Source organism: Anoplopoma fimbria, chromosome 1 (assembly GCF_027596085.1).
Source record: "Anoplopoma fimbria isolate UVic2021 breed Golden Eagle Sablefish chromosome 1, Afim_UVic_2022, whole genome shotgun sequence".
NCBI lineage: Eukaryota > Metazoa > Chordata > Actinopteri > Perciformes > Anoplopomatidae > Anoplopoma > Anoplopoma fimbria.
This window is the reverse complement of record NC_072449.1, coordinates 7,761,827-7,774,103: the sequence shown is the minus strand read 5'-3', so window position 1 is coordinate 7,774,103 and position 12,277 is coordinate 7,761,827. Positions and strand designations below refer to the sequence as shown.

General features: G+C 41.6%; 1 protein-coding gene across 1 annotated transcript; it reads left to right on the top strand.

The window, feature by feature from the left end:
- Positions 1-308: 308 nt before the first annotated feature.
- On the top strand, positions 309-10,626 carry barx2 (BARX homeobox 2). Its single transcript, XM_054604345.1, has 4 exons — positions 309-495; positions 6,235-6,544; positions 9,845-9,929; positions 10,339-10,626. The coding sequence occupies exons 1-4, from the start codon at positions 309-311 to the stop codon at positions 10,624-10,626; spliced, it is 870 nt and encodes a 289-aa protein (XP_054460320.1).
- The last annotated feature ends 1,651 nt before the right edge of the window (positions 10,627-12,277 follow it).

Sequence of the window (12,277 nt, the reverse complement as noted above, 5' to 3'; positions counted from 1 at the left end):
GTGGGTGTGAGCGCAGATCTCACTCGGTTCATTCCCACTGCGGCGCTCAGCGCAGCTCAAGTTGAAGGCAGCTGATCTTCACCGCGACACTTCAGGGAAAAGACAAACTGCATTTTATTTTGCACTTTTTTTTGTTTTTGTATTCTTTTTTTTTTTGTAAAAGGCAAAACAATGAATTATTCAAACGCATGAACTTCACTAGTCGTGCAAACCGGTGAAACCTGAAAAAAAAAAAAAAAAAAAAAGCCTTAAAGATATATCAGTGAACCAATCATATTGTGCAGCGGCGCACTGCAAAGGGACAGATCATGCACTGTCAAGCCGAGTTGAGGCTCTCCTCCCCCGGGCAGCTGAAGGCTGCGAGACGGCGCTACAAGACTTTCATGATTGACGAGATCCTCTCCAAGGAGACTTGTGATTACTTTGAGAAACTTTCTCTGTATTCGGTGTGCCCTTCTCTCGTCGTGCGGCCGAAGCCTCTCCACTCATGCTCAGGTAAGAGGACTGTTTTATTGTCAATCATTTAGACAGAAAGAAATTTAAGAAAAAAAGGCAATTATTGCATTTGCAGTCAGGTGGGGGGAAAAATGAGGAGGTCATTTAGAAACACTTTTGTGCATTAGATCAATTTAATTATTAATGTGTGTTTTTTATTTAAATGAAAGAGATGATATATTTTGATGGTGAAATGGATCAGGAAAATATGATTTACAGTGCAGAACGTTTACTGAGATGTAGGCTACACTGTGTGTGTGTGTGTGATCGCAGATGCAGGTGTAATAACAATATTTGTGTGGTACCATGAAGTTGTAGCCTAATTTTTAACTCAGAATTACCTGTCCAAGCAACTGTGCATATGGGCATATTCATATCTGTGACAATTATAAATAATTATGTATTTATCATTTCATAGCTTAAAAATAAAGGGTATGCATCAGATGTTTTTTTTTTTTTTTTTTTTTTTTTTTTTTCAAAAAAGTAGTTTAATATGAATCACAATTAATTCATGCTTCCTCCACAAGTTGCACCACCTTCCTCACTCTGCGCTTCACATTATAAATCACTGCAGCTAAGTGTTGAAAATCAAAGACGTGCAGTAAAGTGCAATACTGTCAGTGATGCTTCAGGGTCTCTGTTGAGCTGACGAATGACTGAATTGACAAGTCGTTTTAGTTACACAGAAAGGTCAATGAAGTGGTTACCAGGCTTTTAAACTGTTGTCTATATGCCAATTTAATATCATTTAATTTGATCAATTCTCTTTCATCTGTTTAAAGGCCCTCCGTAATAAGTTTTACGGCTGCTGGACATATGCAAATGGGAGGATTTGCATCGTGTTAGTGCTATGTCAAAGAAATCTGTGACCTCCAACAAAGTAAAGTTGTGCCCCAAAAAAAGGTGACGTTTACAGTGTGGTTGTGGTCCTGCCACACTATAAAACACGAATTATACTGCTCACAAATTCATCTTGATTGATACAGAAGGGAATATAGAATGAAAACAGACAAACTATTGAATCTTTCAATACACTTTAAAGCTGATTACTTTGCATGATAACGCACTGTCCTACCAATTTTCACTAGCCCATGAAATGTTCCCCTCAATAAGATCTTTTGATTCAGATCATTCTAACCATTCGAGATAGTTAGAACGCTATTAATCTCCACACGATAGATAGGCTGACAGATATCGCAGCCTTTTTCTCTGCGTCTTGTACTTGCTTAAAATGACCAAAATAGTACGACAAAGCTCAGCCACCACAGCACATGTTATCTTGTCAAAACAAAAAACAAAAAAACACCCTGACTGATTCTAAACTGTAACTCCAGATGAATCCAAACAACTGAAAGGCTGCTGCACACTCTAGTAACCATTAGGATAATTGCTCCAAAGTCTGAAATAATAGCCACTGCAATTTGATGATGACAGCGGTGGGTGGATATAAATAGGGCCAAGCGATTCCCTCATCCCTCTGATATGGATCGGTGTATGCGAGAGGGCACTACGACTGGGCTCTGGCAGCCCGTCTGTTCGGATGGATAGGGTAACCTGCCCTGCATATCAGAACACTCTGCCCACCACTTATTTGTAGCTGCGGGGGTGTGAGACACAGTATATTCCCTAACATCAATGGCTTTTAGAGCTGGATATAGAAGTTGGCAGACTTGCAGGTCCCGGGCCATAGAGAGGCGACTTAACAGTGAAAGTTGACTTCTGTGTTCTGCAAAAAGGAGGGGGGATGCTATAACCTCCTACTACCAGCGGAGGCCGCCGAAAGACAGTGATGTCAATTATGCTGCCTGAAGGAGCTGACAAATTAATTGTTTGTTCTGTGGTGTTTATCACTGGTATGCCACTCACACATACCAACATGATCCTCTTCCTGTTTTGTGGTTCGGTGACATTTTACTGTGAAACTAGGTTTATTTTTATTCCTCGGAAATGAAATAGGGATCATAATTGTTGTACAGTTAAAAGTGGCTCATACCTCGAGGAGCTAATTCCCTGTCAGTTACAGCGGGATCAGAGACAATGAGCCCTGACCTGGTGGTGAACGGTGAACGACGTAATGGCAGGTTACAATATTTCATTTGGAGACCAATCTTTCAGCAGGACCCAGGGCAGGGCTTTTAGTGGTGCTCTCTGGAAGAGGTGAGAGAGATTAAGATCAACTGTGGTGTAATCTCACTTGACAGCATGATGAAAAAAAAGCAAAAAAAAAAAGCAGGAGTGTGCGCAGCCCAAGGGCCGCTGCATAGCTGGTTTTGTACTGGCTGAGGGCTTATAGAAGAAATCCAAGTGAGCAAAAGGAGTTTTCATCCCATTTTAAACCCCATAATCCACTGCAGACAATAACATTTCCCATTAGGCATAAAGCCGTCTTGAGAAGGTTGATTACACCCATGTCAACACACGGGCAAGTATGCACACACACACACACACACACACACACACACACACACACACACACACACACACACACACACACACACACACACACACACACACACACACACAAAGACAAAATGCTCAAAGATGTGCTGTCTTCAGTTAAGAATGACGTCCAACAAACTATCACCTCCTCACAGATTCTGCTCAGCAACTGCCATCAGATTTATCTATCTCGACAAAGGATCAGTCATAAATCAGTTTTAAAAGTAGTAGTGGAACAGGCCGATTCTGATCAGTCATAGGAAGACGTGTGTGGATCAGGTTTCAGATTAAATAGTTAATGCTCATGATTAATGTAATGCTTAGAGTGAACCGTCATTCAGAGTAGCCTGGGAAAATACTGTGCGGACAAAACTCAACAAGACGCTCCTGACACCTTTCTTTGACCTTTTTTTTTTTTTTTTTTTTTTTTAACTATCAACATTAAAATGGCACCAATCTGTTATGTCCTGAAAGTGAATGGTTCTAATTAAAACACTGTGTTAGGACAGATACAGAAGCAGTGTGGCCTGTTGCCCTCCCCACCCACACAGTGTTTGATTTGCGCTGAAAAAGGGCAAGGCTTAAAAAAACAAACACCAAACACAAAAAAAAAGAAACCTGTTCAATTGAGAAGCTACCTAGCTGTCACCAGGCACTTTATTTACCTAACCTTCATGTATACTTGTCATAGCGAAGCAATGGATCATCCATTTACAGCATCCCATTGAGAAGAAAAATGATAAGCCATAGGGAGCAGGCTGATACAGGAGCTATGTTTCATGTCCTCATAACTACACGATCAATAGAGCAAATTGTTGGTATTAAAAGGAATGCTTAACAAACGTTCTCGATCTATTCCTAGCATGTATGTCTTCCGTATTGGTCCCCATAAGCGTTTGTGCCGGTCCTTGCATTCCTACTGTGATTATCAAGAGTATCAGTGCGCTTGTTCATGGGGCTGAGTTGCTCGCTTGCAGCTCCTCAAACAGTTTATTTGTAGACTATTGACAGGACACTGGCACTTGTCAACAACATGTCAGAGACACGGCTTTGCTGTCAGTGGAAAGTCACCACGGCTGACATTCCCCCTCTTTGCTTTCTCTCTCTCTCACTCTCCCTCTCTCTCTCTGGCACTCACTCTAAATGGGACCGTCCGGAGACAACTTCAAGCTCTCTGTTGACAAGAGATTTCCTTGACAATCGTGGAGAGAAAGCCCGAGATGTTATTCCCTATTCAGTATGACACTCCCCCGTCACTTTTGTACTTAATTCGATACACGTTCATGTGAATGTTCTCCTACAGAGGAACGTTAAATCAGATGATTCGATGATACCAGATAATCTAGCATTCACACACCTGGTTTACAGAGAGGGAAAAAACGGAGGGCGACATAAATGGAAATGTATAAAAGGCGAGTCAGAGCGTACAACGAGAGAGAGAGAAGAGGTCTTCTTGTCTAGACTTGTTGCGATAGCAGCAATCTCACGTTGGAGGATTAGCAATGACCTCAGTGCCTCACCATGATGTCATGATGAGCCCAAGGCAGTGTCTGCTGTGTGTGTGTGTGTGTGTGTGTGTGTGTGTGTGTGTGTGTGTGTGTGTGTGTGTGTGTGTGTGTGTGTGTGGGTGTGTCTGTCTGTCTGTGCGTGAGTGAAGAGCAACTGTAGCTACCTGAATGTGTACTGGTGTATGTGGGTTTATTGTGAATTTGTGGACTGTATACGTGTTAGTATCTGCATTCATGTGGCACTACACCGTAAGATTAGAAAAGCAGACATGCTCCACTTCTTCTTGAGGCTCCTGCTTCTTCTTCTTCTTCTCCTTGAGTTGTTGTCGGCGTCGTCTTTTCCTTCTCCTTGAGCCATCTCCTTGATTCGTCGCCCTCATCTTCTTATTCGTCTCCTTGAGTCCTCGTCTTCATGAGTCCTCGTCATCTTGAGTCCTCGTCTTCTTGAGTCCTCGTCTTCTTGAGTCCTCGTCTTCTTGAGTCCTCGTCTTCTTGAGTCCTCGTCTTCTTGAGGCTTCTTCTTCTTCTTCTTCTTCTTCTTCTTCTTCTTCTTCTTCTTCTTCTTCTTCTTCTTCTTCTTCTTCCTCTCCTTGTAGAGTTGTCTTCTTATTCTTTCGTCTTCTTCCTCTTAAGTGTTCTTCTCTGTCACATTTGTACTGAACATATTTTCTCCCCAGCCTTAAGACAGAAATCAATCAAGGAAAGGCAATAATAGTAGAACAAATTTTTTAAGTCAACATCTGACTCGTGGGCCGCTGTCTCCCGTGGGCATCGGTGTCTGTTTAGGTGCATATCTAGGTTTTCTGTTTGGGTCGATGAGGAGATTAAGGATACAGATCAAACACCCACATCCACATCCACACACACTTTGTGTGTTGGCGTATGATAACCTCCTATTTTCTATGCTCCATTGCAGCCTTTTATCTCCCTCTATATCTTCCACCTCTACTCCCTATAATCCCCCCTGTGTCCTTTCTGCTGCTCCTTATCAGCCCATGCGGTTCAGTCTGCGCTGTGCTCAGTTGGCTTGTAAATTTAGGTGAAGGGATTGATTTTATGTTTGAAGCCGTAAGGATTTTTCCTGGCAGATATTATATTCACTTTGGTTGACCCACCGCATCCTCTCGACCAACCTCCTGGTCTCCTTCCCTCCCATCTCGGCTCCAGACAAGTGTTACTTTTTTATTGATTCTGGCGTCTTGCTGCTTCTGTCTGTGCTGATAAAGAACCAAAATGTGTGTGTGTGTGTGTGTGTGTGTGTGTGTGTGTGTGTGTGTGTGTGTGTGTGTGTGTGTGTGTGTGTGTGTGTGTGTGTGTGTGTGTGTGTGTGTGTGTATGTGCAAGACTGAGAGAGAAAAGTTTATTAGCTGAACAGTGTTTGATTTAGTTTTTGGGGGATTTTATTACAGCTCATTCTGTGTCTGCAAGTGTCTGTGTGGACGTACATCATGCTGTCAGACTCAGTGTGTGCATGTGTTTTTTTCTTTAGCTGGAAAGCCAGTTATTATTTAACAACCGCTGAAAAATAATCATTCATCTGAAGGGTTCAGCGAGGCGGTGTAAAACACAGTCTGCGTCATTGGGATCGCAGCCCTCTACATGGAGAAGGTCAAAAGCAAAACACTTTTCACAGCAAATGCGGGTCAATTAAAAAATGAACCTGTCTTAAGCAATTACAGATGGTCGATAATGGTACTACCAAGGTGACTGAGTGGCACATAAGAGCTCACTAAAAACAGTGATTTAAAAAGATATCTAATCTTTCTCCTTCTTTTTGTCTCTGCTCCTCCAGGCTCCTCGTCACTACGTGCCTACCCTCTCCTCTCGGTGATCACGCGGCAGCCCCCCAACCTGCCCCTCCACCTCCCTCAGCCGTCCTCCCCGGGCGGAGTTCCCCCGCACCTGCTCTCGCCGCAGCATCAGCGAGGCTCCGAGCCCTCCCCCAGCCAGACGCCCCTCAGCATCAGCAGCGAGTCGGAAACGGAGCACAGCACGCCCCGCCTGAAGAAGCCCCGCCGCAGCCGCACCATCTTCACCGAGCTGCAGCTGATGGGCCTGGAGAAGAAGTTCCAAAAGCAGAAGTACCTGTCCACACCTGATCGGTCAGTGGTGTTGAGAAACCCTTTCTCTCTTAAACAGGCCCTATTATGCTATTTTCTGGGTGCATGTTTTTTATCTCAAGTTACAGTTACAACATGTTTACATGCGTTAATGCTCATAATACGCCTTGTTTTTCTCATCCTGGCTGTCCTGCAGCACCTCTTCTCACCCTCTCTCTGAAACGCTCCATTGTAGCGCTTGCTCCTCCCTCCAGAAAGCAAAGTCTGCTCTGATTGGTCAGCTAGTGGAAAAGTTTTACATTTCAAAAAACTCTTCCTCCGTAGCTCCAGCTCGGTCTCTCTCTTTTGTTATTTGAGGGCCAAACTAGCCGGAAGGAGTTTTACATCACTTCCGTAACATTATGACCTCATAAAGTTATGGAAGTGAAGGAGAGAATTCAATGGAGCCGTGTCAGTCAGCTCGGGAGCTTCTGAGGGGGAGGGTAACTCTTTTTAGGCGTGGACTTTTTCACTCTACGGACCTTTTACATTTACAAAAATATATATAACAAACTAAAGAAGAGGGAGAAAGTGGAAAAGCATAATAAGGCCACTTTAAAATTGCTGTTACACATAAATACACAAATCAACAGCACACACACACACACTGAGAACTGACGCAACACATAAAAGCACCTGAATAAAAGATGGTAAACCGTGCCTGCTAACCTCATGCCACCTAAAACGATTTTTTGTGACGATGGTACTTCAAAAGAAAGCAAACCACTGGTGCGTGAAAAGGAAAATAAATGTTATTACATTTCAACCAAACTTCATTCAGCCTCATGAGCGTCGCTCATCTGTCATTTTGATAACCTTCATACCTGGCATTGAGTGCATTTTGAAAGAACACCACGTGAGCACGCACCCACGCAAATTCACAAAGCCACAACTGCAATTATCAAGCAGTAGTTCACTTAACATCACGATTTTTTTGATTTATCCCGTGGGGAATGTCTCATGTAATGTGAATTAGTCTAAGCCAGAGTATTACCTCAGCATTCTAGTCGAGACAAGAGTAAAGTTTTAACCCTGGGCCCTCAAACGGCAAAAAAAAAAGGCCCCAACAAAGAAACATTATTCAAGAAGGCAGGGACCAGGGCCAACACTAGCAAACAGAAATGTATTACATTGATTTACTGCCAATAATTTCACACATGTGCAGGTGTATATATATATATAAAGTACATTTCTGCAATGGGATGAAGTAATCTACATGTTAATATCTGTGTCTTAAGTTCCATTTTGTGGGTCATTTTTGGGACCTGACACGAGGTTAGACTATATTTTCCAGTTTTTATTGTAAGCCTCACTTTTATATTTGGCCCGCAGGCTGCTTTTCCATTATAACCAAGAATAGTATTGAATCATATATGTTGTAAAAAGCTTTCTTTCACATGCGCGGTAGGAATTTTAAACTGCTTGTGAACTTTTGCATCAGGCAGAGATTGGAAGTCTGTACTCTCCAGCCCCATTACTCATCCATGTTTTTAATTAGAGTAAATCAGCGGTTTACAAAAAACTGTCTTCATGCATTTTGACATTCAAATAGCTACACAGTTTCTCACATCGCAGGCTCTTTGCAATGTAACTGCTCAAAACACCTAATCTGAAAAGACATTTGCATATATGGAATAAACTAGACTTATTTGTCAATGCATTTACATCCCAATCGTGGGGAAAACTCCCACGATGTATTATTAAATATATATCACATCTGAGCTTGCCTGGAGCTGTTGGAAAGGCGCCATGCCTCATCTTAAAGCAGAAGCCCCGAGGCTGAGCGCAAATCAGTGATCAAAACCAACCATCCTTTACGAATGGCTGTGCCATGTCCTGTCAAAATATCTGATTCTGACACTGTGGTGAAAATTAATTAAATACCCAGCTGGCATAAAAACATCAACAGAGAAAATCCTCCTTTAAAAGCCCCACATCAAAGGTTGTGGCGTGTTCCCCACTTTGGTTTATCCAAAGATAACTTTTTCTTTTCCCCTCCTTAGAACCTCTGTGGCTTAGAATCGAGACTACAAACGCGGGGCGAGAGAAACCAAAACCAAAAATATCCCTGAAAAAGACTTAATTATTTATATCATACGGCATCAATGATTTTATACAGCTTCCAATTATAATAATTTGTGTCTCAATAATCCTAACTGTCATCATCATCATTATGAAAAAAGGGTTTTCAGTTACACCCAAGATTCCCTCGTGAAAGGTGCAAGAACGGAACAAAATGGCAATCTTGCAGTAGCCTAGAGGGAGTAACTCAAATACCGTTTCTATTGCTGTGAGTGTGTGGTTTCTCTCCATTGAGAACTAATGACCATAAATAAGAGGGGTGTTTTCCTTTTCTGCAATTACTTTTCCTTACCTCAAAATGTTGAACTGTTACAGACTGGGGCATGCATGCTAGTGAAGTTTGATAGACAGCTTGATTGCCTGTATGTCTGGTGTTCTTTTTGAAGAGCAGATGCATACACGCACACTAAAAAACACACACACACACACAGCTCTTTATGTGAGGTATTAAGTTATGTAAAAGATCCTGCGAATCATGCTGCTCTGCATTTTAGATTGGTCGCCGTCTCGGCTTCAACTTTCACCATCAAATGAAAGTCAGTTCCTTTCACTTCGGGGGGTAGAATCCCTTCATCTGACTGTTTTAAGACTGAGAAGAGCAAGGAAGAGGAAATCTCATTTAACCAAAAAAAAAAAAAATACAAAACCCCAGATAACCGCAACTTTCCTTTTCAAATGGATGCCTTGTTCACTTTATCTGTCCCTTCCTGAAATATCACATTACACACCATCTAATAGCCCTATTAGTCATGGATCAACACATGTGGTGGATGCATTCAGCATTTCCTCCAACATCCCCAATTGTACAAGCGCCGTGTTTGGATTACTGATCTCGGTACAGATGTTTGAATTCAAGCAGTGTTTCCTGAGCTGCAGGTGTACAGTGTCAAAACTCCAGCTACTAGCAAACCAGCTTTGATGTGAGATTCAAAGACGGGAGTTTAAGAGCAGTCTTATACTGTACTTAAGCTTGCAGTGTTGGCAACCTCCAGGCATGAAGCTGCATTATATAGTATTTGGTGGAAAGGTATAAACCGCAATTAGTGTCAAGATTCTCATCATTTCTATATTTTCCTGTCAGTGGGAGAACAAATGCTGAGACGGGTTCTACATGTGCTTTTGGGAAATGTACAGATTTTTAAACCATTTCATTAATATGGTATATGGCAACTGATGAAAGGTCCATCTAATGTGCAGTTTGTTTTTCTTGTGATCTTTCAGGTTAGACCTGGCCCAGTCACTTGGTCTCACACAGCTCCAGGTGAAGACATGGTACCAAAACAGGCGTATGAAGTGGAAGAAAATGGTAAGAGACACAGCAAAGCAAGGCATGTATGGGTTGTTGTAAAAATACTATTGTTATTTATCTTAAAAGTACATTGTTTTGGTCAAAAACTGTGGCTTTCATTTTGCTTCCAACCTACTGTTTAACGTAGTTATGATTTAAACTTAACAGTTAAGGTAGCAATATGACAGGAAGAGAGGGTGTGGGGTAAGACGTGACAGATGATGATGGCAGGGAGAGCAAACACATTTGTACAAGGGTCAACAACTGAGAGAACAAAAAGGAGCTGAAATCATTAAAGATAAATGAGTGTGGAAGGGGCAGCCAGCAGCAATACGTCTTCTCTTAATTACTATAATAGCACGCATTGCCTTTGACTGCTGCTGCCATTTATTACCAGTCCACTAAGATTGTCTGTGTGTTGTTCTAGGTGCTTAAAGGAGGTCACGAGGCCCCGACTAAGCCCAAGGGAAGACCAAAGAAGAACTCCATCCCCACCACGGAGGAAATAGAGGCCGAAGAGCAAAGAATGAAGGTGGAGGAAGAGGATAGGATGAGGAGGGCGACAAAGGAAGCGGCGCTGGCTCGCGGAGGAGAGGCGTCTCAGCTGGAACCTCAGGATCTCAGTTCGGTAACTCACAATCCTGCCGCGGCGATGGAGGATTCTGAGCGAGAGCTGCCGCTCCTGATGCAGTCAGAGACTCACGCAGCCAGCTAAGCAAGAACAAAATAACCAAAGACTGATGCCAACCTGAAAACAAATAGTGCCTCAGGATCACTGTAAAAAGCCTGTGTGGTGTTTAGAGCCGTTTGCTTTAACAATTTGACTGGAAACATATTACTGGAATCCAATCTTTACCTTATGCAGCCTTTTTATTTCATTGTGTATTAGAAAATGTACCATACCAAGAGCTAAAATGCATAGACGCTGACTGCACTGGTAAATATCTGGCCTTTAAAAACTGTATTTGAACAGGACCCTTGTATAAGGAGTAAAAATCTGTCAAATCTAAAAGGTCAGGTCAGTCAAAGCGGATTCGCATAACTGCATCACCTTATCGTGCAACCGTGAACGATCAAAACTCACCGCCGATCCTCAAAGCTGCCTCACAAAGTGCATGTGCCAAAATATCAACATTTGCCTTACTTTAATGTCTCTGTACCTATGTATTATAAATCACTTCACTGCCAAAAACTATATAATATTCAATGGCTACAGTGCCTTGTCGGTCTCAGAGGAAAGCTTTTAAAGTGTTGATAAATAACTATCAAATGCAAGTATATTTTTTACAGCAGTTTTTGATTACAAGTTCCATTTTTGGAGACAGAGTTGTAAAGTTTTGAAGAGCACTTCTATGTTTACTGTGGAGTTCTTCTGCACTGCTTTAAGGCGCAAATGTTTCATTATTTGGTGAGTAAAGCTTGCGTTTGTATTTTTTCAATCTGAAAAATCCAACTTTCTGCCAAGCCATACACTGTATCATACTGTAGAAATGTGTATAAAGTATAAAATATATGGTCTTTCGGATATATATGTAAAACAGTATTTTTAACTGCTGTTTTGAATTGGATTAAAATAGTTTGTATGTTTGATGTTACTGCTGTCCCTGATCTTTTTCTCCTTTCATGGGAGTCAGGATGACTCTGCCTTCTGCCAGGAGGCCACTAAGACTCTTAAACTGTCAGAGAATCTCAGAGGCATAAATTATAGCCTGTGCCAAAGATGTACGGCAAATGCTTAACTGCTAAAATCTCAGATCTATTCAGCCTGCAGGCTTTGCATGAGTACCCCAAACAGTATGTTAGACTTGCATTAACATAACACCGTCTTCAGCTGCTTGTCAACTGACTTCTTCCAACTCTACTTTCTTTCCTCGCAAAGATTTGTAATTAAAAGAGTTTCACTTTTTGAATTACACAGATTTATTTTGATTATTTGTTATTGTTTCATATAAAAAGTGCAGTATTTTTCTGATGTAAATAATGTTGGTTTGCTGTTTTTTTTAAGTTTGTGTAAAATCATTTTTACTATTTACAAGTGTGTGTTTACGTATTTAAATGCACTTAATAAAAAAAACAATCATTTAAATTCCACTTTGTATTATTTGGTCCAGTTGCTCGGAGTTTTGGTCAATAAATGTCAAATGCATCATACAGATGCTGGTTTGGCACGCTCTACTTTGCACATGCAACCAGGAATTCAAAGAACAGCTTATTTATTTTGGTACGTCTCTAATAAAACTGTTCATCAACAAATTAAAGTCTCTTACAGGTAAGATGTACTGTCATGTCATTTTAAGTGTGTGTAAATCAAACAGTTACAGTAGAAGTGGCAGGTTGAGGTTCAGGCAGATCCATTACTGAGGAAG

Bases quoted from the DNA above. Each gene is read 5' to 3' on its own strand.
- barx2 (XM_054604345.1), top strand. From the start codon at position 309: ATGCACTGTCAAGCCGAGTTGAGGCTCTCCTCCCCCGGGCAGCTGAAG. The intron at 496-6,234 runs GTAAGAGGACTG...CTGCTCCTCCAG, and splicing joins GCCTCTCCACTCATGCTCAG to GCTCCTCGTCACTACGTGCC. The intron at 9,930-10,338 runs GTAAGAGACACA...GTGTTGTTCTAG, and splicing joins GTATGAAGTGGAAGAAAATG to GTGCTTAAAGGAGGTCACGA.